General features: G+C 39.0%; 1 protein-coding gene across 1 annotated transcript; it reads left to right on the top strand.

Annotated features, from left to right (window-relative positions):
- Positions 1–203: 203 nt before the first annotated feature.
- Positions 204–7,754, top strand: Jchain (joining chain of multimeric IgA and IgM). Its single transcript, XM_021163776.3, has 4 exons — positions 204–396; positions 1,900–2,020; positions 5,578–5,658; positions 6,628–7,754. Exons 1-4 carry the CDS (start codon positions 333–335, stop codon positions 6,839–6,841), a joined length of 480 nt encoding a protein of 159 aa, XP_021019435.1. The 5' UTR covers positions 204–332; the 3' UTR covers positions 6,842–7,754.
- Positions 7,755–23,678: the final 15,924 nt, after the last annotated feature.

Raw genomic sequence — 23,678 nt, 5'->3', positions numbered from 1 at the left:
TTGAGGTCTAATATGAGTATAAGTAGAGAACTCATATTTAAACATTCTCAACAGGGCCCTGACTCTACATTCTAGTTAGTCTTGGGGTTCATACATTGCTGAAGCACAAATGAGTCATCAAATCCCAGCTTTCTCTTAGAGGGAAACACGTAAGTATGAACCATGTGCTTCTTTCCAGTGTAGCATGCAGTTCAAACCTGAAGCACCGCTGTGATGACTGCAGCTCACCTGCTCTGGGGTTATTTTAAGAAAGCAGAAGCAGCATCATTTGCACACCCCTTATAGACACACAGTTGGCTATTTGGCTTCAGTCTTTCAACAGTGAAGACAAGATGAAGACCCACTTGCTTCTCTGGGGAGTCCTGGCCATTTTTGTTAGGGCTGTCCTTGTAACAGGTAGGTGGTATCTATACAATAAAGCCAGATAAAAGGGAAAATATGTGTTTCAGGTCTAAAGACTTAAATCTACTCTTCTACTGGCTAGCTGGACAGCTAGCTACCTTCTAACCTCATTGTCAGTGATATATATATATATATATATATATATATATATATATATATATATGAATATATATGAATATATATGAATGATTCATTGTATTCTCTTTGTTTTTTTTTTTTTCCTTCTGTTTGGCTACTCCAGATACTTTGGGGGTATCTATAAGTGTGGCTACACTTATAAATTCTCATGTATAACTTTAAAACCAATAGCTCTCCCTTGAGTCTCTTTAATTACTATTCTAGAGAAGTGAGGTAATAACTGTGGTAATTATGGCATAGATTGTATTTTGATTTTTATCTCCCCAGAGAAATGGAGTCAGAGAGTGAAAACTGACTCTCAGTTAAAGCTTCAGTGCGCACCTATGCATTTATTCATTTTTCTGTATAGTGACACTGTACATCAAATTGAACTCATAGCTAACAATATTTTCTAAATTGTTTTTTCAGCAAAGCTTTGCAGACAGTACTTTACACTGATATATACTCTCACCTTTTATAGAACTCTTCTAGGAAATACTAATACAGGCCTTGTTTCTCTTTCTTGTTGAATCTGTATATTGATTGTGATTATTGTTATGAAAAAATATCGATAGTTTAGGAAAGTTTTGGTGGAGAGTATTAAATCTTACAAAATAAGATAGTCTTGGGAGAAAAGATACTTCTCATACGATTTGAGGGAAATCTTTTTTACAGGAAGCGATGGTAGTTGTGGAAGGACTCTGTTTGCAGTTGGGTTTATAAAGACTGGCTTTCAAGATTGCTTTGATTGGGGAATAGTCTAAATTTATGCTTTATTTTTCATTTAGGTGTTTTCACTGAATTTTACCATGTGCTATCACTAAAATAATTAGAAGCATTAGATACAAATCAGAATTCCTTCAGGCTAGCTGATCTTGAATTTTTCCAACGAAGAAAAAGAAAATTTCTTTTAAAATTTCTTTGCTCTTTTCGACTAGAAAAGAAAACAAATAGAAAGACTAGGACTTATGAACAATAAAAATTAAAGTTTTTGATCCAGGCATGGTGGTGCACACTTGTAACCTCAGCACTCAGGAGATGGAAGTAAGGGGTGGAGAATTTAGAATCAACCATAGCTGCATAGTGAGTTTCAGGCTATCCTGGGCTACATGAGACTCTGTCTGCTATCTTCAGATAAGAAAGGCAAATTATCTCATCTTAGCACATAATGCACTTAAAAAAAAAAAAAGACAGACAATATCTCTTTATGTAATGCAGGGTGTCCTGGAAGTTCCTAGGTAATCCAGGCAGGCCTTGAATTTCCCATCCTCCCTCTTCAATTTCCCAAGCGCTGGAATAGCAGGCCTGCACAGTGACACCAAAGACAACATAGAGTTCTGTTTTCCTTTTTCATGATATAGTTTACCTTTCAAACCCAAGGTGACGACGAAGCGACCATTCTTGCTGACAACAAATGCATGTGTACCCGAGTTACCTCTAGGATCATCCGTTCCACCGAGGATCCTAATGAGGACATTGTGGAGAGAAATATCCGAATTGTGTATGTGACAATCACGTTGCTTTTCTTTTCTCTGTTATAAGAAGATACTTTGTGTTATCAAGCTTTCTTTTCTTTTTCAAGGGAATCATGCAAGTTTTTCTGAAACAGATCCCTGTAGCAGGGAGGGGCCTTGACAGGGGTTGCCTTGTCTAAATGTAGTGTCTTAACCCGCTTTTGATGTGTAGCATCTTTAATAAGATTGAGTCATGAGTTAGATGAAATTGAACTTTGATAACAAGGACATTTTACAGAAGTTGAGGGCAGAAACAAAGGGAACTGGAGGTTCCTACTTAGTCACCAACATGCCCGTTTATAAGCAGCGATTTCAGTTTGAATCAGAATTTTCAGTTATTCTTTATCAGCTTAAACTGCAACTTCAGATAACAGTAAACACTCAACTTTCATTCCATAGTTATTGACTATTGAGTATTATACATTGTGTTCCTAAAAGACGAATTAAAATTGATTGAATTGACCTTTTGCTCATAAATTGGAGTCATCTATTCATTTTATTTCTCATATAGCCCAGGCTTATATACTGGTAGTGCTTAATTAATAGCAAGAATACTGATAATACTTGAGAAATAATGCAATTTCTATTTGAGCCAATCAGTGACAAGTTTTTCTTGTTAAATACTCCCACCTTAATAGTTTTCTCCAATCAAATACTCTTGCAGGAAGAGAACATAGCAGTCAATTCCAGCTATCAATAGGAATATTATGATTAAAAAAATTGTTTCAAGATTTACCTGCATCACTTTGCAATTGTGCACTCTTAACAAATATCAAATTATTTGTCTACTCCAAATCTAAAATTTCTCATCTTTAAATAGAAGAAAAAACAAGCCTACTTTATAGGATTATTAAAAAAAATGAGAATATCTATTGTTTGTAAAGGTTGTGCATACCTGTTGCATATTGTAACAACCCTGTTATTTACTTAACTTTGTGCTTGCTAATCTTATACTGTAGTCCTGAGAAAATGCTGTGGAGCTCGCTTTCCCAGTATTGTTGTCAGTATGCATTACACGTGTGCCTTACCTCCCTACCAAGCTTAGCGTAACTCTCCATCATTCCTGCTATTTCATTCCTGTTGAACAAAATGAAACAGACACCAAGCTCTAGGAGTCCTGGAGTGTGTCTTTATTTCTCCACCTTTGCAGTGGTTTTTACCTTTTCTGTTTTTACATCTACTGGATCCCCTGTTTAAGAATTCTTCCTGTTAGCCCTTTAAAGCTTGGTTAGCTCTTCCTTAGTCTGTGTGTCTAAATTTAGCCATTGAGTTCCACGGGAGGTTTTCTGAAACAGATTCTCATAGCAGGGAGGAGTCTTGAAAGTGGTTGTCTTATTTATTTATTTTTTGACACTTCAGCACTTTTTTTTTGACCAAAATATTGTAGAAATTTATTTATTTAATTGGAATTCTGAGTATGATTTAAAATGAATTAGAGGGTCTGAACTTATTATTATTATTCTTTAATCTTTTTTTACAGTCCAGTTGTGATCCCCCTCCTGGTCCACCCTCTGACTGTTCCCCATCCCATTCCTTCCCCACAGCGCCCCTTCCCACTTCCTGGGGCCTCATTTCAACTTTTTATTAATTATTTTATTTATTTACACCCCAAGTGTTGCTCCCAGAGTTTCCCACCCCTTTTCCCCTCCCTTTAGCCTCTGAGAGAGTACCCTCCTACCCTTCCCCCCACCCCCCTTCTCCAGGGCATCAAGTCTCTACAGGACTAGATACATACTCTCCAATTGAGTCCAGACAAGGCAGTCACTCCTCTGATACTTATGTGCCAGGGGCCTTCAACTCCTATAATCCTTCCCCTAACTCTTCCAAAGGGGTCCCTGACCTCAGTCTAATAGTTGGCTCTAAGTATCTGCATCTGTCTCAGTCAGCTGCTGGTTGAGCCTCTCAGAGGATAGCCATGCTAGGCTCCCATCTACAAGCACAACATAGCATCAGTAATAGTGTCAGGGCTTGTTTAAATGTAGTAGTTTTAATCCACTTTTGCCATGTAACTCAACTTAAAGTTGAGTTTTATTAACAAGCTTGAGGAAATTTTACAGAAGTTGAAGACAAAAGATTTCAGAACTCTTAAAAGTTATAGATTCTCACAGAGACATGCAATTAGAGGGAATTAGCCCACAGCATTGCACATAAACCATATTGAAGAACCACTTATGTTTTGATCTCCAGGGGGACAATTGCCTAAATATGCATCTAACTCATCTCTTACTTGTATTATATTTTACTGATATCAAATAATTTAGTTATGACTTGATGTGTCATGATGTTTCCTGACAGTGTATTGCCTTTGCTGTGTCATTGTGGAACTGTTCCCAACTCCATCGCTTATTGTAATGGTGCAGACTTTTGAATCTTATTTCTGACCTGTAAAAAAGAGTAAATATATACACATATATTTATATATTTGTAAATATATATTATGTAAATATATAAAAAATATATATTTACACATATATATATTTCTGACTATATAATAATTTATACGAGAACGGTATTTGGCTTGTAGTAGAATCTTATAAATGTTTATTTCTCTGTCATTCCCATTACTGAAAACCTTTTCTGGTGTTAATGAGATGGCTCAGTGCATAAAGGTGTTTGCCTGACAACTTGCGTTTGATCTCCAGGACACTGCATGGTGGAAGGAGAGGACTGACTCCTACAGGTTACCTCTGACCTCCACACATGCTCAGCGACATGAGTACACTCACCATCAACACATACATATAGTAAATAAACAAATGGTAAAACACTTGTCAAAGAGCCTTTATAATCAAATAAAAGAATAGATACATTTGTTCTTCAAAAATGTTTTTATTTGGTGCATAGTCAATGTTGAAGATTAGCACTGGAGATACAATATAAATTATATTTAGTAGTCTATGCTGAACTGCGGATGGTGACACACAGGGATAATCTCAGCATTAGGGAGATGGGACAGAAGAATCAGGAGTTCAGGTCTCTGCTACCAAGTGAGTTTGAAGCCAATCTGAGCTATATGAAACACCATCTCAGTAATGAAACCAATCAAACCTAAGCCAAACAATCCCTTCAAAATAAATGGACAAAATGAAAACTCAATAAAATTCACCCCTAAATAAAAATAATAAAAAAAATCACCTACAAACCATAAAATAAAACACGCCCCAGAAGAATTGCATGGTTATGGTGGTGCACGCAGACATACGTGGAGACAAAACACCTATACACATAAAATGAATAAAAAATAATTCATCATGTATGCATCTTAAAAATATAGATATTTTTGCTTGTTCATTCTATAAGCAATGAACACCTACACACCACACATGTAGCCGTATATAGCCTGGGAAACCAACTAGTGTGTAGACAAGAAACTGATATTTAAAGTATAACAAATTATTGTAAAACCCATGTAATGGTTTACAATTGAGTAAGGTGATGATGAGTACTGGTATAATTAAATAATAAATACTAATCTGTTAAGACCAACAACCAGAAACAACAATATTTGTACTTAATTGTTTTACTGTTCTCTCTCTCTTTTCAGTGTCCCTTTGAACAACAGGGAGAATATCTCTGATCCCACCTCCCCACTGAGAAGGAACTTTGTATACCACTTGTCAGACGTGTAAGATTTTCCTTCATACTTACATATGTTGAAGTTAATAACCTTTAATTAACTTTATTAATAATGATATTTCTGAAAATACACTGGGGTGTAAACATTGACAAATGTCTGAACTTTAGAATACACTGATTCTTAGGCTAATGATTAGATCCAAAACTTTGTAAAACTAGGTCACAGAAAAATAGTAGTGGTAAGTATATTCCAAAGAAGAAATTATTGTCATTTATATAGAAGGGGCCAATTTATTTCAACATTTAAATAAGCAGTGTTTAGCTTTTAGTATTTATGTGTTTCTTTGGTGATGATAGAATCCAATGTTAAACAGCTTAAAAATATTCTCTCACTGGGTATGGTGGCACCTGGCTCTAATCTCAGCACTCAGGAGGCACAGGTAGATGGATTTTTCAGTTAGAGGCCAGTGTGGTCTAGAGAATGTTTCCTAGGACTGCCAGGGCTATGCAGAGAAACTCTGCCTTGAATCACCCTCCCCTCCCCGAAAAAAGACCACACAAAAACTCCCCTCAGGAGTGTGGTGCAGGAGCAGGAGGCCTGACAGTTCCAGGCCAGCATGAGCAACATAGTGAGACACTGTTTCCCCTGAGTGCATTTGTACTACGTGTGTATCTATGTGTTAATATAGATAGAGGCCTCTTGTCACTAGAACTGAATTTATTGAACCATGCACAGAGCTAGGGATAGACTCACGTAGTGGAAGCTGTGGTATAGTATGGGTAAGATGAGCCTCTCATCATATCATTAATTATAGTGCTGATTTGCAGTATTTTTTGCATGAAAGATTCAAGAATTTTGTAAGGTATTCCTTGCTGTGCAGATGATTAGGTCTGGAAAGAATCATCATTTATTGTATGTTAGAGCTGCAAGAACAAGCAGACTTCAGATAACATTTATAATGACTTGTATATTGAGATAACATTTGCTGAGGGATTTCTAATGCATGTTTATTTTCAGCTGTAAGAAATGCGATCCTGTGGAAGTGGAGCTGGAAGATCAGGTTGTTACTGCCACCCAGAGCAACATCTGCAATGAAGATGATGGTGTTCCTGAGACCTGCTACATGTATGACAGAAACAAGTGCTATACCACTATGGTCCCACTTAGGTATCATAGTGAGACCAAAATGGTGCAAGCAGCCTTGACCCCTGATTCTTGCTATCCTGACTAGTTTGAACTACTCACCATGCAGCTCGTTGTCCTTAGAGGCTCTCCATTTGCATCCAGAAGTTATACTCACTGCTAATGAATTTGAAACCAGACTTTTTTCCCCCTGTGGTATAAAACTAATGTTCCCTTTCGATCATTAGAATATCAGAATTGCTGTCATTATTATGTAATTCTTTCTCAATTCGAAGTAGTAAATCCTCATGTCTGCTCAAGGAGATATGTTTAAAAGTTCATTTTCCAGTGTTTAAAATTGTAAACAAGGGGAGAAAGTAAAATTCCAGGAGTAAAAGTCAAGAGGTATAATTAAACCCAACCCTTTCCTTCCTTCCTCTGCTGTGGAGAGCTGGAGCTTTCGCACATCCTGTACTAGTCTTTCTCTTAACCTCTCACAGTGTAGAGAAAACAGCCAATGAACACAGGAAGTTACATATCTTCACTAGAAGTTATAAAGGACATGTTTTGGAACTATTTACTAATATTTATGAAAGACTTTATCTGAAAGTGATATAATTTGATGCACAAATGAAAAAAATGGATGTTGATAGAATACATAGACTTGGCATTAGATTTCCTTGATAATATTTTTGACAGTGAGATTATTATCTGAAATTCTTAGGGGGAGTCTTTGGTGTCTCAGCTAAATCTAACGAATTTGTATTCCAAAATATGTATTCTCTAGTACAGTTTGAACAATTAAATAGAGTGCTAAGCATATACTCGTGTGAAATGACTCGTTGGGAAAAATTTTGCTTGTGTTTAACCTTCTTATATGTAAATTAAATATGTTATTATTGACAGTTTGTAAGTATGATGCAACAGTGCATTCATCACTTAGCTTATCTGAGTACATATTTGAGAAATCTTTGTTAATTCTCAGGTAAATTTAAGTACAAAGGCAGGGTCCACAGCATGAAGCACCTTTTAGAAGCAGGAGACGTATGTGCTCTGTGGTAGGCAGCTTGCTTATCATGTTTAAGGTCTTGAGCTTGATGTCCAGCACTGCAAACAGAAGAAAACCAAAGCAAAGCAAAGCAAACAACCACAAACTTTATACAGCTTCATCCAAGTAGAAAGATCTCACTTAAATGGTGAACTTATTTCAAAGTTATAACTTTTCACATACAAAGAAATGTTATGGTATGTCAATGATGTATTTCTCCAAGGGCACTGTGGAAAGTAGCTGCTGATTCAGAGGCTGGCATGAAGATACTTCTGATCTGGGAACAGTGCACTTTCTATGTCTGGGCTGTATGCTGGCAGTGTATATGAGGTTTAGGAGGCAACTCTAATGGTGCAAGTTGAAGTTTATATTCTTACATGGCTGAATTAATACCAGGCAAGGTAACTAAATGTAAGATAATTTCTTTTAAAAATGAAATTACAAATAACTATTTCATAGATTTTTTTATAACAATGACAATCTATCTATCTATATCTATATCATCTATATCTATATCTGGATATGCATTTATAGCTCATTTAGTATGGCAGTCATAGTAGTTAGCAATAGTTATTATAATAGTAAATTACAGTTATTTTGTGTGAATTTTCTTTTGGCTCCTCTCTGACAAGGCAACAAACTAGCGAAAAATACAAATATGTGTTGTAGTTCTTAACTTCAGACCATGAAGGACTTAGAAAAGTAGATTACCAATTTCCTCTCCCAGAGATGCTAATTAAGTAGTTTTGGGTGCAGAAGCTGGAGAAATTGCAACTCTTTTTTTTTTTTGCAGTTCAGTCACTTTATTTTTTTTGTTTGTTTTCACTATATAAGTTATTTAATAAAGGCAGGGAAATTATTTTACTAGCATTGCCTGTATTGTTTTCCTTTTTTTAATATATTTTTTTATTACATATTTTCCTCAATTACATTTCCAATGCTATCCCAAAAGTCCCCCACACCCTCCCCCCCACTTCCCTACCCACCCATTCCCTTTTTTTTTTTTTTTTTTTGCAACTCTTAAAATTCCCAAATTCTGCTGCTGTGGGGAATGGCTCATCTGTAGTATCTGGATTATGAGCCTCTACTTCCACCTAGTGGTTGGATTGCAAAGTAAAACAAAACAAAAAACAAAAAACAAAAAAGTAAAAAAAGTAAAACAAAGTAAAACAACTAGGAGGTTTTTGTTTTTTTGTTTTTGTTTTTTGTCTCCTTTAACCTTTATAGGATTATGAAAAGAGTTCTAGCTTCATTTTATGAATAGCATACCTAAAGTTTTTGAAGATGTTTAGTATGTGTCCCTGAAACAAGGATAGCTGTTGTAGCTTATAGCACTCTGACTGCCATAACATCCCCACTGCTATGGGCTGTACCCCCAAAACCATGAACTTGCTCCCTTCCTTGAGTTGTTGTGATTCTTTTTTGATACAGAGTTTTTCTGTGTGAATCTCTGGCTGTTCCCAAACTTGCTCTATAAACCAGGCTGACTTTGAACTCACAGGGATCCATCTGCCTTTCCTGGGATTAAAGGCATGTGCTACCACTGCCCTGCCCGTTGCTGTAATGCTTTCTACCTAATAGGACCTAGAGTCACCGGAGACAACTCTCTAGGTAGGTTCCTGCGGAGTTTCTATGTGGATGGCTTCATCCCATGGATTGAAGTAGTATAGACCGAATAAAGAGAAGAAAGCAAGCTCAGCCAGCTTTCCTCGCTCTCTGCCTCCCGAATTCAGATGCTCTTGACGTCGCGCCTTCTCTGACATGAAGAGATGTGCTTGCAAACGGTGAATCCAATAAACTGCTTTTTTAGAGCATCAAAAAATAACAGATACAAAAACTCGGTACTGAGTAGCAGGTCTGTGACTGTGATAAATCTGACCACGTGGTTCAGAGGCCTTTGGAACTGACTAGCCAGAGAAATGTGGAATAGTTTAGAACTACAGAAGTCTTGACTGCTGTAAACCAAACTTAATATATTATTATTTTGTCTTAGTTAGGGGTTCCCTTGCTGTGAAGAGACACCATGACAAAGCAACTCTTATAAAGGACACCATTTAATTGGGGCTGCCTTATAGGTTCATAGGTTTAGTCCATTATCATCAACGTGGGAGTATGGCATGGCACAGGAGAAGCGGAGAGTTCTGCATCTTGATCTGACTTCAGCCAGGAGAAAAACTGACTTTCTGCACTGGACAGAACTTCAAAGCCCACATCCACAGAGACACACTTCCTCCAGTAAGGCCATACTTCCTATGGGCCAAATATATTCAGACTGCCAAGTCTGGGAAGGGTGGCATTGAGGAAATCAGACTGCCAAGAGAAATGTGAATAGTGTATTCCTCTTTCATGAAATTTCGGAGGGGAAACCTCTGTTGAGAACTGGTATAGAGTCTGTTCATGGTCCATTCGAGAATAGAATGGGCTGTATTCTGCTAGTGCCCTGAATATCTGAGTGAGTTTGAGTTAAAAAATAATAGCCTAAGTTGGTGGGGAGAGGAAATTTCAAGACAGCATAGCATTCAGGCTGTGGCTTATTTACTGATTAGTGTTCGTACCCAGGTTCACAGTGAGCAAGAATATCTTGTGGAGGGCTGGAGAGATGGCTCAGTAGTTAAGAGCGCTGACTGCTCTTCCAAAGGTTCTGAGTTCAAATCCTAGCAACTACATAGTGGCTGCTAACCATTCATAATGAGATCTGACTCCCTCTTCTGGTGTGTCTGAAGACAACTACAGTGCATTTACATATAATAATAAATCTTTTAAAAAAAGAATATCTTGTGGAACAGAAAGATATGAAATATGTGCATTTTTGGCAAGGAGAAGAGTGTGAGAAAGTTTATATAAAGTTGGTGATGAAGAGTAAAGAAAGCAGCTATAATTGTTAAAGAGTTAGCACCTTACACTCACACTGGGACAACAGGAAAAGTATCTTTAGAGCATGACCCTGTCCACCAAAGATTCCACCTTGTGAAATAAAATTAATTTGAAAGGAGACAGCTTAAACCAAGAATGTAGCTGAAGGACTCTTTTCTTGAAAATAACTCCCTATGTTCAGCCTCCAAGGTACACAGGCCATTACAACTATACGAGAAGGGAGCCAAACTACGTTTTTTTTTTTTTGTTGTTGTTTTTTTTTTTTTTTTTTTTTTTGAGACAGGGTTTCTCTGTGTAGTCCTAGCTGTCCTGGAACTTACTTTGTAGACCAGGCTGGCCTCGAACTCAGGAATCCGCCTGCCTCTGCCTCCCAAGTGCTGGGATTAAAAGCATACGCCACCACCACTCGGCACCAAACTACATCTTGAGCTGGCATCAGAATATGGCAGCATTGTCCGTGTGGATCTGGATTTGCATGCAAACCAAAATGCATAAACTCCAGGGTCATGGAGGTTTGCACCAAGGTTTGGAAAGCTGATGTGTGGCATGGTGGGATACCCTGTAGGGAGGGTCCAAGAAGCCATTTCCTTGAGTCTTACTTAAAAGCTGTGAAGGTGACACTTAAGTAGCAACAGAGACCTCAGGATGTTGAAGATGCCAGAAGCTTGGGGAGGTGGGTCCTCTAAGGGAGGCTGGATGGGCAGAGTGGAGTCAGCCTGAGTGCTGGTGCATTGTACTGAGTGTGGTAGAGCTGTAGAGTGGTACTACTGAGCACCATTGAAGCCTGGATGATGCCACCAAAAGCCCAGATGTTAGACATGCAGCTGTAGGACTTGGAGTCTGTTCTTCCCAGAGCAACCTCTCCTTGCTGTGCCTCCATTCCTCACTTTTGGAACAGGAATGCTTTTTCCCTGCCATTTTATGTTGGAAGCATTCGACTTACTTTATTGGCACAGTTAATAAATCATTTTGTGGGGCTGGAGAGATGGCTTAGTAGTTGAGTGCACTATTACGCTCACAGAGGATCTGAGCTTTCTTCCCAGCACACATGTCAGGTGGCCCACAGCTGCCTGGAACTCTAGCTCCAAGCGATCTGATGTCTCTGGCCTTTGCAGGTACTCAACAAACACTTATCACACTCACGCAAATGCAGACACACATGATTAAAAATCAATTAATCCATTTACCTGAAAATGTCATGATATCCCTTTTATTTGCAGTTGAATAATATTTCATTTGTGTATATGTGGCACGTTTTCATTACCCATCTATTGAAGGACATTTAGGTTGTTTCTATTTTTTATTTTCTGGCTATAATGAATAGATTGGTGATGAAACTGGCCAAAGAGTAGAATACCTTTGTGTCTTTGCCAAAGAGTGGTATAGCTGGGTTATATGGTAGATGTAGTGTTAGTTTAGTTCAGCTTAGGCTTTTTTTTTTTTTTTTTTTTGGCTCTCCATACTGATTTCCAGAGTTGCTGCACCAATTTGCATTCCCACCAATAGTGAATGAGGGTTCCTCTTTCCCTACCATTGTTACCACTTATGATCCATTGTTTTGTTAATCTTAGCCCCTCAGAGTTGTTTTAATTTGCATTTCTAAGGATGATGAATATTTTTGAGGTATTTCTTAGCTATTTTTATTTCTTCTGTTGAGAACTCTCAGTTTAGATACCTAGGTCGTTTTTAAACTGGCATCTTAGGGTTTCTCTTGCTGAGAAGAGACACCATGACCAAAGCAATGTTTGTTTGTTTGTTTATTTATTTATTTTGGTTTTTCGAGACAGGGTTTCTCTGTGTAGCCCTGGCTGTCCTGGAACTCACTATGTAGACCAGGCTGGCCTCAAACTCAGAAATCTGCCTGTCTCTGCCTCCCAAGTGCTGGGATTAAAGGCATGCGCTACCACTGCCCGCCCCAAAACAATGTTTATAAAGGACAACATTTAATTGGGGCTGGCTTACTGGTTTAGAGATTCAGTCCACTATCATCATGGCAGGAAGCATGGCAGCAGAGATGAGTTCTACAACTTGATATGAAGGCAGTCAGGAGAAGACTGGCATCCTCAGGCAGCTAGGGTAGCTGTAAAGCCCACCCCCATAGTGATACACCTCCTCCAGGGAGTGCCACTCCCTGGGCCAAGCACATTCAAACTACCACAACTGGGTCATTTAAAAAAAAACAACTTTTTTTTTGGTTGTTGTTGTTGAGTACTTTGTGTGTTGGCTAGTTCTATGTCAACTTGATACAAGCTCCAGTTATCTGAAAGGAGAGAACCTTTCAGATTGAGAAAAAGCCTCCTTAAGATCAGGCTAGAGAGATGGCTCAGTGGTTAAGAGTACTGACTGCTCTTCCAGCGGTCCTGAGTTCAATTTCCTGCACCCATGTGGCAGCACATAACTGTCTGTAACTTCAGTTCCAGGAGATCTGACACCCTCACAACAAATTATATAGAATAAAGTTAAATAAATTAAAAAAATAAGGCTGTAGGGTATTATCATAATTAGTGATTGATGGAGGAGGGTCCAACCCATTGTGGGTGGTGCCATTTGTACACTGGTGGTCCTGGGTTCTATAAGAAGGACTGAGCAAGTCATGAGGAGCAAGCCTATAAATAGCAACCCTCTGTGGCCTCTGAATCAGCTCTTGCCTACAGGTCCCTGTCCTTGAGTTCCTCCCCTCACTGCTTTTGATAAACCTTTTCCTCTTCAAGTTGCTATTGGTCATAATGTTTCATTATAATAATAGTAACTTTAGTGAAGACAAATTGGGACCAGAGGTTGGATATTGATTTGACAGACCCTGACCATGTTGAATTTTGGGAGGATTGTGGAAGAATTGGAACTTTGGGTAGTAAAGTCATTGAGTATTGAGAGCTCAGTCGGATGTTCTATGGGTGCCTGGAAGATAAATGTTGACAATGGAGGCCTGGTTTGTGGAGTTTCAGAGGAATGCAAAGACCCTACCAAGCCATTTGTGTGAAGAATTTGAGATGTCTTGTCAGCTGGATCTGTGTTGAAGATGAGGTCTGAATCACTAACGTAAAACTTTTGCTTTGCTGCAACATTGGATTCTGGTCAGCTGGAGCTGAAGAATCAGCTGTGGTTAAGAAGAGACTACCATTATTGAGGAGAAATCTCCCAGGAAGTGTTTTTTGAGATTAAGCACATCGAAGTTGTGTTGGCAGCTGAACTTGGTACTGTGTAAGAGTCACTGAGATGGTGCTTGTTTTGAAGGTGTTAAGGGGTCATAGAGAACAGCTGAGGCTTGGTGCTGTGTGGCAGCATTGGAGTCCCGAAGAGTGTCCAGGGAAGACTATTGGTAAAAGTGTAGCCCTGTTGAAGCAGGAGACCCCAGCATTTTGGAGAAAACAGTACTATGGGGTGACCACCAAGAACAACAGCAGTGGAGGTTTGGAGCCAATGGGAGCCTAGAAAACAAGCTATGTGTACTGCAGAGGGCAGAGCCAGAGAAGTGATCCAATCCCATTGGAGGAGCCCAGAAGATCATGAGTGAATCCCAGATACTGGACCTATATGATTTATTGTATTTATTGACCTTTGCTTATTGAACCAACCTTGTATGTCCAGAGTAAATCCAGTTTGATCATGGTGAATGATCTTCTTGATATATGTATTTGTGTTTGCTAGTAATTTATTGAGAATTTTGCATCTATGTCCATAAGGTATATTTGTCTATAGTTTTTTTATCATTGTTGTGTCTTTATCTTGTTTGGATATTAGAGTAATATTTACTTCATAGGATGAGTTTGGGGGTGACCCTTCTATTTCTATTTTTTTTTTTTTAGTAAGAAGTATTGGCTATAGATCTTTGAAATTCTTGTAGAATTTTACTATAAATCTGAGTTGTCTTCATCTTCTTCATCTTCCTCCTCCTTTTCCTGCTCCTCCTTTTTCATTGGAAGGGTTTTTAAATTACTGTTTCTGTTGCCTCCTTTGTTCTCAGTCTGTTGTTTTCTTTCTGGTTTAACGTTGTTGATTTGGATGAATCAAAAAATTCATCCATTTCTTTTAGATTTTGCAATTTAATGGAGTACAGGTTTTAAAAAATATTTCATCATAGTATTCTATATTTTTTTGTTTTTTAAAAATATTTTCCTGCTCATTTCTAGTTCTGTTAATTTGGGTCCTCTTCTTTATTTTGGTTAGTTGAGCCAAGGGTCTATTGATCAAATTTATTTTCTCAAAGAACCAGCTCTTAGATCCAGTGATTCTTTGTATTGTTCTTTTTGTTTCAATTTCATTAGTTTCTGCTTTGACTTTTTAGAATTTCTTGAGTTCCTATCCTGACTTCCTTTGATGATGAACAGTGATATGGAAGTGGAATAAATTCTTTTCTCCAGGACAAATTCTCCAGCACTGCCCCAGGTAGCTCACCCAGTGCTGGAGCTGGCAAGGGACATGACCAGCTCCCTGCTGTGTAGTGGGCTCACCTTCTCCCTCCCCCACCACTATGGTCACCTCTACTTTGTGACCATAGTGGTGGTCTTGCTTTTCTTGTGGTGGTGCTTTTCATAGTGGTGGTGACCATAGGCTTTTCTTGCTTTCAGTTTACACTAAGAAAGAAGCTGTTATTCAGATGGGCTTCTCCTTATATGTCGTATGTATGTTTTTTTTTTCTCTTGCAGATTTCAGTATATTTTCTTGGTAGTGTCTATTTAAGTTTTAACTGTGTTATGCCATGGGGTGTCTCTTTCCTGGTCTTGTTTAGTTGGTGGTTTGTGTCCTTATATCTGTATGGATGTGTCATTCTTCAGTCTGGGGAAGTTTTCTTCTATGTTTGTGTTAAAAATCTGATCTATGCTACTGACCTGGGCTTCTTCTCCCTGATTTTTCCTATAACAAGAAGATGAGATCCCACATTTCCTGCATATTCCTTTCCTTTGCTTTAAACATTTTCAAATATTTTGTTCTTCAAGTTCTGATTGTCTATCTTCTGCTTGACTCATTTTACTTAGAAGTTAAGTTTTTTACTAATTGGTGTGTGTGTGTGTGTGTGTGTGTGTGTGCGTGTGTGTATACATATTTGCCATAGTACCTATGTGGAGGTTAGATACAACTTGCAGGAGTCAGTTCTTTCCTTCCAAGATGTGGGCCCTGGGCTTTGTACTGAGGTCCTCAGGTATGGCAGCAAGTGAGTGCTACCCACTGAGTAATCTTGCTGCCCCATAAGTTGTGCTTGTTGGGTGTTTGGTCATTCAATGAAAGAACTGACACAATGCTATACTTCAGAATTCTTGATAGACATAAGAATGAAATTTATAATATTTTAATTTTGTTGAAATTGATGTTACAAGAAGAGAAAAAAAGACTATATTATAGAAAATAATGACTTTTAGACCACCCCTTATACATCCACACATGACAAAAGATTTGGTGGAAATAGTTCAAAATATGGTACTTTTTGTTTTAATTTCCCTTTCATCTTTTTTCAAATATTCTGTAACTAGTATACATTTTCTACACACCATTATGTTTTAGAAGATGCTTATTATTATCTGAGAAACAATTATTTTGTTTTGAAATTATGAATTGCAAGGCCCATATGTAAACATGATAAAAGCAATCTACAGCAAACCAGTAGCCAACATCAAAGTAAATGGTGAGAAGCTGGAAGCCATCCCACTAAAATCAGGGACTAGACAAGGCTGTCCACTTTCTCCCTACCTATTCAATATAATATTTGAAGTCCTAGCCAGAGCAATTCATCAACAAAAGGAGATCAAGGGGATACAAATTGGAAAGGAAGAAGTCAAAATATCACTATTTGCAGATGATATGATAGTATATATAAGTGACCCTAAAAATTCCACCAGAGAAATCCTAAACCTGATAAACAGCTTCAGTGAAGTAGCTGGATATAAAATTAACTCAAAAAAGCCAATGGCCTTTCTCTTCACAAAGGATAAACAGGCTGAGAAAGAAATTAGGGAAACAACACCCTTCACAATAGTCACAAATAATATAAAATACCTTGGCGTGACTCTAACTAAGGAAGTGAAAGATCTGTATGATAAGAACTTCAAGTCTCTGAAGAAAGAAATCAAAGAAGATCTCAGAAGATGGAAAGATCTCCTAGGCTCATGGATTGGCAGGATCAATATAGTAAAAATGGCTTTCTTGCCAAAAGCAATCTACAGATTCAATGCAATCCCCATCAAAATTCCAACTCAATTCTTCAACGAATTAGAAAGAGCAATTTGCAAATTCATCTGGAATAACAAAAAACCTAGGATAGCAAAAACTCTTCTCAAGGATAAAAGAACCTCTGGTGGAATCACCATGCTTGAACTAAAGCTGTACTACAGAGCAATTGTGATAAAAACTGCATGGTACTGGTATAGCGACAGACAAATAGACTAATGGAATAGAATTGAAGACCCAGAAATGAACCCACACACCTATGGTCACTTGATCTTTGACAAGGGAGCTAAAACCATCCAGTGGAAAAAAGACAGCATTTTCAACAAATGGTGCTGGCACAACTGGCGGTTATCATGGAGAAGAATGTGAATTGATCCATTCTTATCTCCTTGTACTAAGGTCAAATCTGAGTGGATTAAGGAACTCCACATAAAACCAGAGACACTGAAACTTAAAGAGGAGAAAGGGTGGAAAAACCTTGAAGATATGGGCACAGGGGAAAAATTCCTGAATAGAACAGCAATGACTTGTGCTGTAAGATCGAGAATCGACAAATGGGACCTCATAAAATTGCAAAGCTTTTGTAAGTCAAAGACACTGTCAATAAGACAAAAAGGCCATGAACAGATTGGGAAAGGATCTTTACCTATCCTAAATCAGATAAGGGACTAATATCCAATATATATATAAAGAACTCAAGAAGGTGGACTCCAGAAAATCAAATAACCCATTAAAAATGGGGCTCAGAGCTAAACAAAGAATTCTCACCTGAGGAATATCGAATGGCTGAGAAGCACCTGAAAAAATGTTCAACATCCTTAATCATCAGGGAAATGCAAATCAAAACAACCCTGAGATTCCACCTCACACCAGTCAGAGTGGCTAAGATAAAAAATTCAGGCGACAGCAGATGCTGGCGAGGATGTGGAGAAAGAGGAACACTCCTCCATTGTTGGTGGGATTGTAAGCTTGTACAACCACTCTGGAAATCAGTCTGGCGGTTCCTCAGAAAATTGGACATAGCACTACTGGAGGATCCGGTAATACCTCTCCTGGGCATATATCCAGAAGATGTTCCAACTAGTAAGAAGGACATATGCTCCACTATGTTTATAGCAGCCTTATTTATAATAGCCAGAAGCTGGAAAGAACCCAGATGCCCCTCAACAGAGGAATGGATACAGAAAATGTGGTACATTTACACGATGGAGTACTACTCAGCTATTAAAAAGAATGAATTTATGAAATTCCTAGGCAAATGGATGGACCTGGAGGGCATCATCCTGAGTGATGTAACACAATCACAAAAGAACTCACATGATATGTACTCACTGATAAGTGGATATTAGCCCAGAAACTTAGAATACCAAAGATACAAGATACAATTTGCAAAACACATGAAACTCAAAAAGAAAGAAGATCAAAAAAGTGTGGACACTTTGCCCCTTCTTAGTATTGGGAACAAAACACCCATGGAAGGAGTTACAGAGACAAAGTTTGGAGCTGAGATGAAAGGATGGACCATCTAGAGACTGCCACACCTGGGGATCCACCTCCAAACGCTGACACCATTGCATACACCAGCAAGATTTTGCTGAAAGGACACTGATATAGCTGTCTTTTGTTTGGCTGTGCCGGTGCCTGGCAAATACAGAAGTGGATGCTCACAGTCATCTATTGAATGGATCACAGGGCCCCCAATGGAGGAGCAAGTGAAAGTACCCAAGGAGCTAAAGGGGTCTGCAACCTTATAGGTGGAACAACAGTATGAGCAAACCAGTACCCCGCCAGAGCTCGTGTCTCTAGATGCTTATGTAGCAGAAGATGGCCTAGTCAGCCATCATTGGAAAGAGAGGCCCTTTGATCTTGTAAACTTTATATGCCTCAGTACAGGCAAATGCCAGGGCCAAGAAGTGGGAGTGGGTGCATAGGGGAGTGGGTGGGGGACTTTTGGGATAGCCTTTGAAATGTAAATGAAGAAAATACCTAATTAAAAAAAAGAAATTATGAATTGTATGCACTTAAAATATTCAAAGAGAAAGTGATGTTTATGGAACATCCATTTACTTTGCTGGTCCAGTTGCTCGTTGCTCTGAGAGATATGTAAAGGGAACACAACTCTTTTTCCTTTCTAGATATGTTCCTAGTTCACCTACAGGCAGAACTAACAGGAAAGCCTTTGCACAGAATATATTACAAGTATGGTTGGGGGTAAGAGATGAGTTGCACTATGAGCCATGAGGGAAGAGAGTCATTAAGGCTTGGCATAGTCTTGGAGCAATGTTAACCAAATGGAGATTTTCATACTCAGTGAGTTAGAATCTTCTAAAATTATGCAAGCCAGACAAAGAGGAAGTAATCATTAGGGAAGTCTAAGAATATTGCCTCTCCTTATGCATGCTGCTGGGCACCAGGGCAGGGCTGTGTGTGAGATGAGGCACTATGGGAGCAGAGGGTCTTGACCGGGGTGCTGCAGGGGCTGGGTTAGTGGGCACAGCTTTATTCATTGAGCAGTTCTTTCTGTGTCAGATTATAGCTCAGCTTGTTCCTTCCTTCCTTGTTTGGAGGGCTTCTTCTCTGCCAGCATGGTTTTTTTTTTCTTTCTTTCTTGTAGTCAGCTGATTGGCGTTTTAAAATTGAATGGACTCTACATTCAAAGCATTCAAAGGGAGAGCAAAAGGCTGTTATTGAATAAGGTGAGGCAGAGAGGCAAGGAGGTACAGGTGGATAAAAGCAAATATTATATCCTGTGGTAAAATGGTGATTATTTTACATTTCCATTTAGGGGTGAGCTGTTAGCCTGAGTCACACTGAAACCTTTAAGGTTTAATGAAGTAGAAACAGACTTGTCTGCCCCCCCTCCTGCCCCTGGACTTGTCTGTTTTCAGGCCAACATTTTTGGTTCCCTTTTTGGCTCTTAGTAACGACTTTTGGTTTCATGAGTACATGGTTGTTTTAGTCAGGGTTTCTATTTCTGCACAAACATCATGACCAAGAGACAAGTTGGGGAGGAAAGGGTTTATTCAGCTTACACATCCATACTGTTGTTCATCACCAAGGAAGTCAAGACTGGAACTCAAGCAGGTCAGAAAGCAGGAGCTGATGCAGAGGCCATAGAGGGATGTTCTTTTTTTTTTTTTTTCCCACTGTTTTTTTTTTTTTATTACATATTTTCCTCAATTACATTTCCAATGCTATCCCAAAAGTCCCCCATACCGCCCCCCATTTCCCTACCCTCCCATTCCCATTCTTTTGGCCCTGGCATTCCCCTATATTGGGGCATATAAAGTTTGCAAGTCCAATGGGCCTCTCTTTCCAGTGATGGCCGACTAGGCCATCTTTCGATACATATGCAGCTAGAGACAAGAGCTCCGGGGTACTGGTTAGTTCATCATGTTGTTCCAACTATAGGGTTGCAGATCCCTTTAGCTCCTTGGGTACTTTCTCTAGCTTCTCCATTGGGAGCCCTGTGATACATCCAATAGCTGACTGTGAGCATCCACTCCTGTGTTTGCTAGGCCCCTGCATAGTCTCACAAGAGACAGCTATCTTTGGGTCCTTTCAGCAAAATCTTGCTAGTGTATGCAATGGTGTCAGCGTTTAGAAGCTGATTATGGGATGGATCCCTGGATACGGCAGTCTCTAGATGGTCCATCCTTTCATCACAGCTCCGAACTTTGTCTCTGTAACTCCTTCCCTGGGTGTTTTGTTCCCAATTCTAAGAAGGGGCACAGTGTCCACATTTTGGTCTTCATTCTTCTTGAGTTTCATGCGTTTAGCAAATTGTATCTTATATCTTGGGTATCCTAAGTTTTGGGCTAATATCCACTTATCAGTGAATACATATTGTGTGAGTTCCTTTGTGATTGTGTTACCTCACTTAGATGATGCCCTCCAGGTCCATCCATTTGGCTAGGAATTTCATAAATTCATTCTTTTTAATAGCTGAGTAGTACTCCATTGTGTAAATGTACCATAATTTCTGTATCCATTCCTCTGTTGAGGGACATCTGGGTTCTTTCCAGCTTCTGGCTATTATAAATAAGGCTGCTATGAACATAGTGGAGCATGTGTCCTTCTTACCGGTTGGGACATCTTCTGGATATATGCCCAGAAGAGGTATTGCTGGATCCTCCGGTAGTACTATGTCCAATTTTCTGAGGAACCGCCAGACTGATTTCCAGAGTGGTTGTACAAGCTTGCAATCCCACCAACAATGGAGGAGTGTTCCTCTTTCTCCACATCCCTGCCAGCATCTGCTGTCACCTGAATTTTTGATCTTAGCCATTCTGACTGGTGTGAGGTGGAATCTCAGGGTTGTTTTGATTTGCATTTCCCTGATGATTAAGGATGTTCTTTATTGGCTTGTTTCCCCTGGCTTGCTCAGCCTGCTCTCTTATAGAACCCAAGACTCCCAGCCCAGGGATGGCACCACCCATAAGGGACCTTTCCCCATTGATCACTAATTGAGAAATGCCTTACAGTTGGATCTCACAGAGGCATTTCCTCAACTGAAGCTCCTTTTTCTGTGATAACTCCAGCTGTGTCAAGTTGACACAAAACCAGCCAGTACAATGATAAATTATATTTTGAAGGTGGTAGTTGAAACTGGATTAAATGTGACAAGAGGAACAGATAGGAATGCCTAAATAAACAATAAAAGTAACTCAAAACTCTCTTTAAAGATGTGTTAAATGGCTGGTCATGGGCACCCCTTAATTCCAGCTTGGGAGGGAGAGGCATGTGGACCTCTGTAAGTTTGAGGCTAGCCTGTTCTATGAGGTGAGTTCTAGGATATTCAGTGATGTTACAGAGAGAATCCCTGTCTTAAAAAAACAGAACAAACAAATGAACAAACAAACAAAACAGCAACAACGAAAACCAACCAATCAACCAACCAAAACCCACCACCACCACTGACAAAAAGTATTAAATTTGTTACTCTGGTTTGAACAGCAAAATTTAAATGTGTTGGCTACATCTTTAGATGCTCCAGAAACCTGGAGGAAGAGTCTCCATGGTAATGTCTGCCATGTCTAATTCTCATAAGATCAGCTGGACCCTGCACATCATCATTCTACTTCACCATGCACAGAGTGGGAAGCCCAAGCTTATCTCAGAGAACTGACTTGTGCCTCCGGAGATGCTGGGACAGATGGTATGTATGGGCCTCTGGACTGTCTTATGTTCTGTTACCTTCAGATATGATTTATTCTGTATAAGTTGTTTTCTTGGGAAATGGAGGTCATACCTAGCTACGTTAGAATCAGCAGAGGGCAACTGTTAGGTCCCGTCGTCCACTGTAGAAGTGGGTAGCAGTAGCAGGGCGGAGGTGCGAGAGCTAAGGTATATGCTGTTTTCAGAACCTTTAGTACATGCCCCTTAACTTTAGACCTCAAAAGCTTTGTGGACATCTTAAGCAGGACACAGAGTGAGCAATGCATTTAATGAAAGGAACTCATGCCTGTTAGGTAGGCTTGGAGAAGCCCCCTGTGCTAATAGGAAAAAGCATCATCTACAGGAACAGTTTTCATTCTTTTTATTATGTTCTCGAGTTTAGTAGATTTGCTTTTGGTCACATTCTTCTTTTTACACTTTGCATTACAGATGACAGAGATATTATCTCACAGATGTGAATGGGCCAACATATAGAGACAAAAAGGCCAAAGCCAAAGGGAAAAAATTTAATACCATAAGTCCACCACAAAACAATAAAAATTTACATTAACTTAAAAAAAAAAACCTACAAGACAGCAAAAAAACCAAAGTCCCCTACAGAGGAAACTTACTCAGTTGGCAGTAGTTGGATCATTACTGCTTGGCACCACACTCAGTAACTTAGCACCTTTTAATCCGGGTCTCATTCCTATTGGTCCCCAACGAGGCAAATGATGTTATAGCACATTGACTACCTCAAGATAGGGAGCTGCCATCTCAAACTTTGTTCTGATGCAACTCAATGTGAATGGCTCACAGGGCAAGCTCTCTTAACTGTTATGAAAGAACCACATGATTCCTTTTCATCTCTGAGCATGAGACCTTGCCCACTATGTTTTTGTCCACAGTGTCTGTTCTTCACTAAAACTTTTATATCAGTTCTGGTTTGATAAATACTTCTATCTCTGTGCCTTGGGCTCATCACTCTTGGCATGATACTATTTGCCAAAATGACTGTGCTACCCATTCATTATGGTGAAACACAAAGTGAACATTTGGTAGTACAAGTATTCACTGTGAAACTTTTGGGTAAAGCTAGTGTTGTTGTTTTAAAATATGATCGAAGTATCAAACTGTAGGGTGAGAGGGAACTTAGGCCATCAGTGGGCAGCACAGTCTGCAGTGGGCCAGGGCGGATGCTTCTGAACACAACGCTAGGAAACATGGTGCTTTCCTCTGCATCCCTGCACACCTCTCACAGGAAGAGTAAGTGGCAGTGTGAGCTTACATGCATTAAAGAGCCAGTAACACTACAGCCAACCAGTAAACGTTTACTATGAATCTCCTATTGGTAAGACATTATACTGGAGTCAAGGGCAAAGTTAATTTTCTCAGGAAAGTTTCACCAAATTTCTGAGGTCATATAAAATCTATTAAAGGAACATTTTCTCAAGACAGTCTTTAGGAATAGAAAGTAACATTGTAGGTAATTTAGAAAAAAAATGTACACCCAGACTCAAAACAGGAAATATTCAGATAACAGGCCAAAATGCCTTTAATAACAGTAAAAATAATATCAATAAAACTCAAATATTTTCTAAGCAAGACAATATAGAAATATCTACTTTACAAAATAATTTACACTATTTAATCATGATACCCGGAAGTTGTGTCTGGGAAAAATCTACAAGGATATGAAGCATAA

Source organism: Mus caroli, unplaced genomic scaffold (assembly GCF_978045245.1).
Source record: "Mus caroli unplaced genomic scaffold, Mus_caroli_1 scaffold_4, whole genome shotgun sequence".
Taxonomy (NCBI): Eukaryota; Metazoa; Chordata; class Mammalia; order Rodentia; family Muridae; genus Mus; species Mus caroli.
Note: the sequence above shows the minus strand (reverse complement) of the source record. Positions and strands in the feature narration are given on the sequence as shown.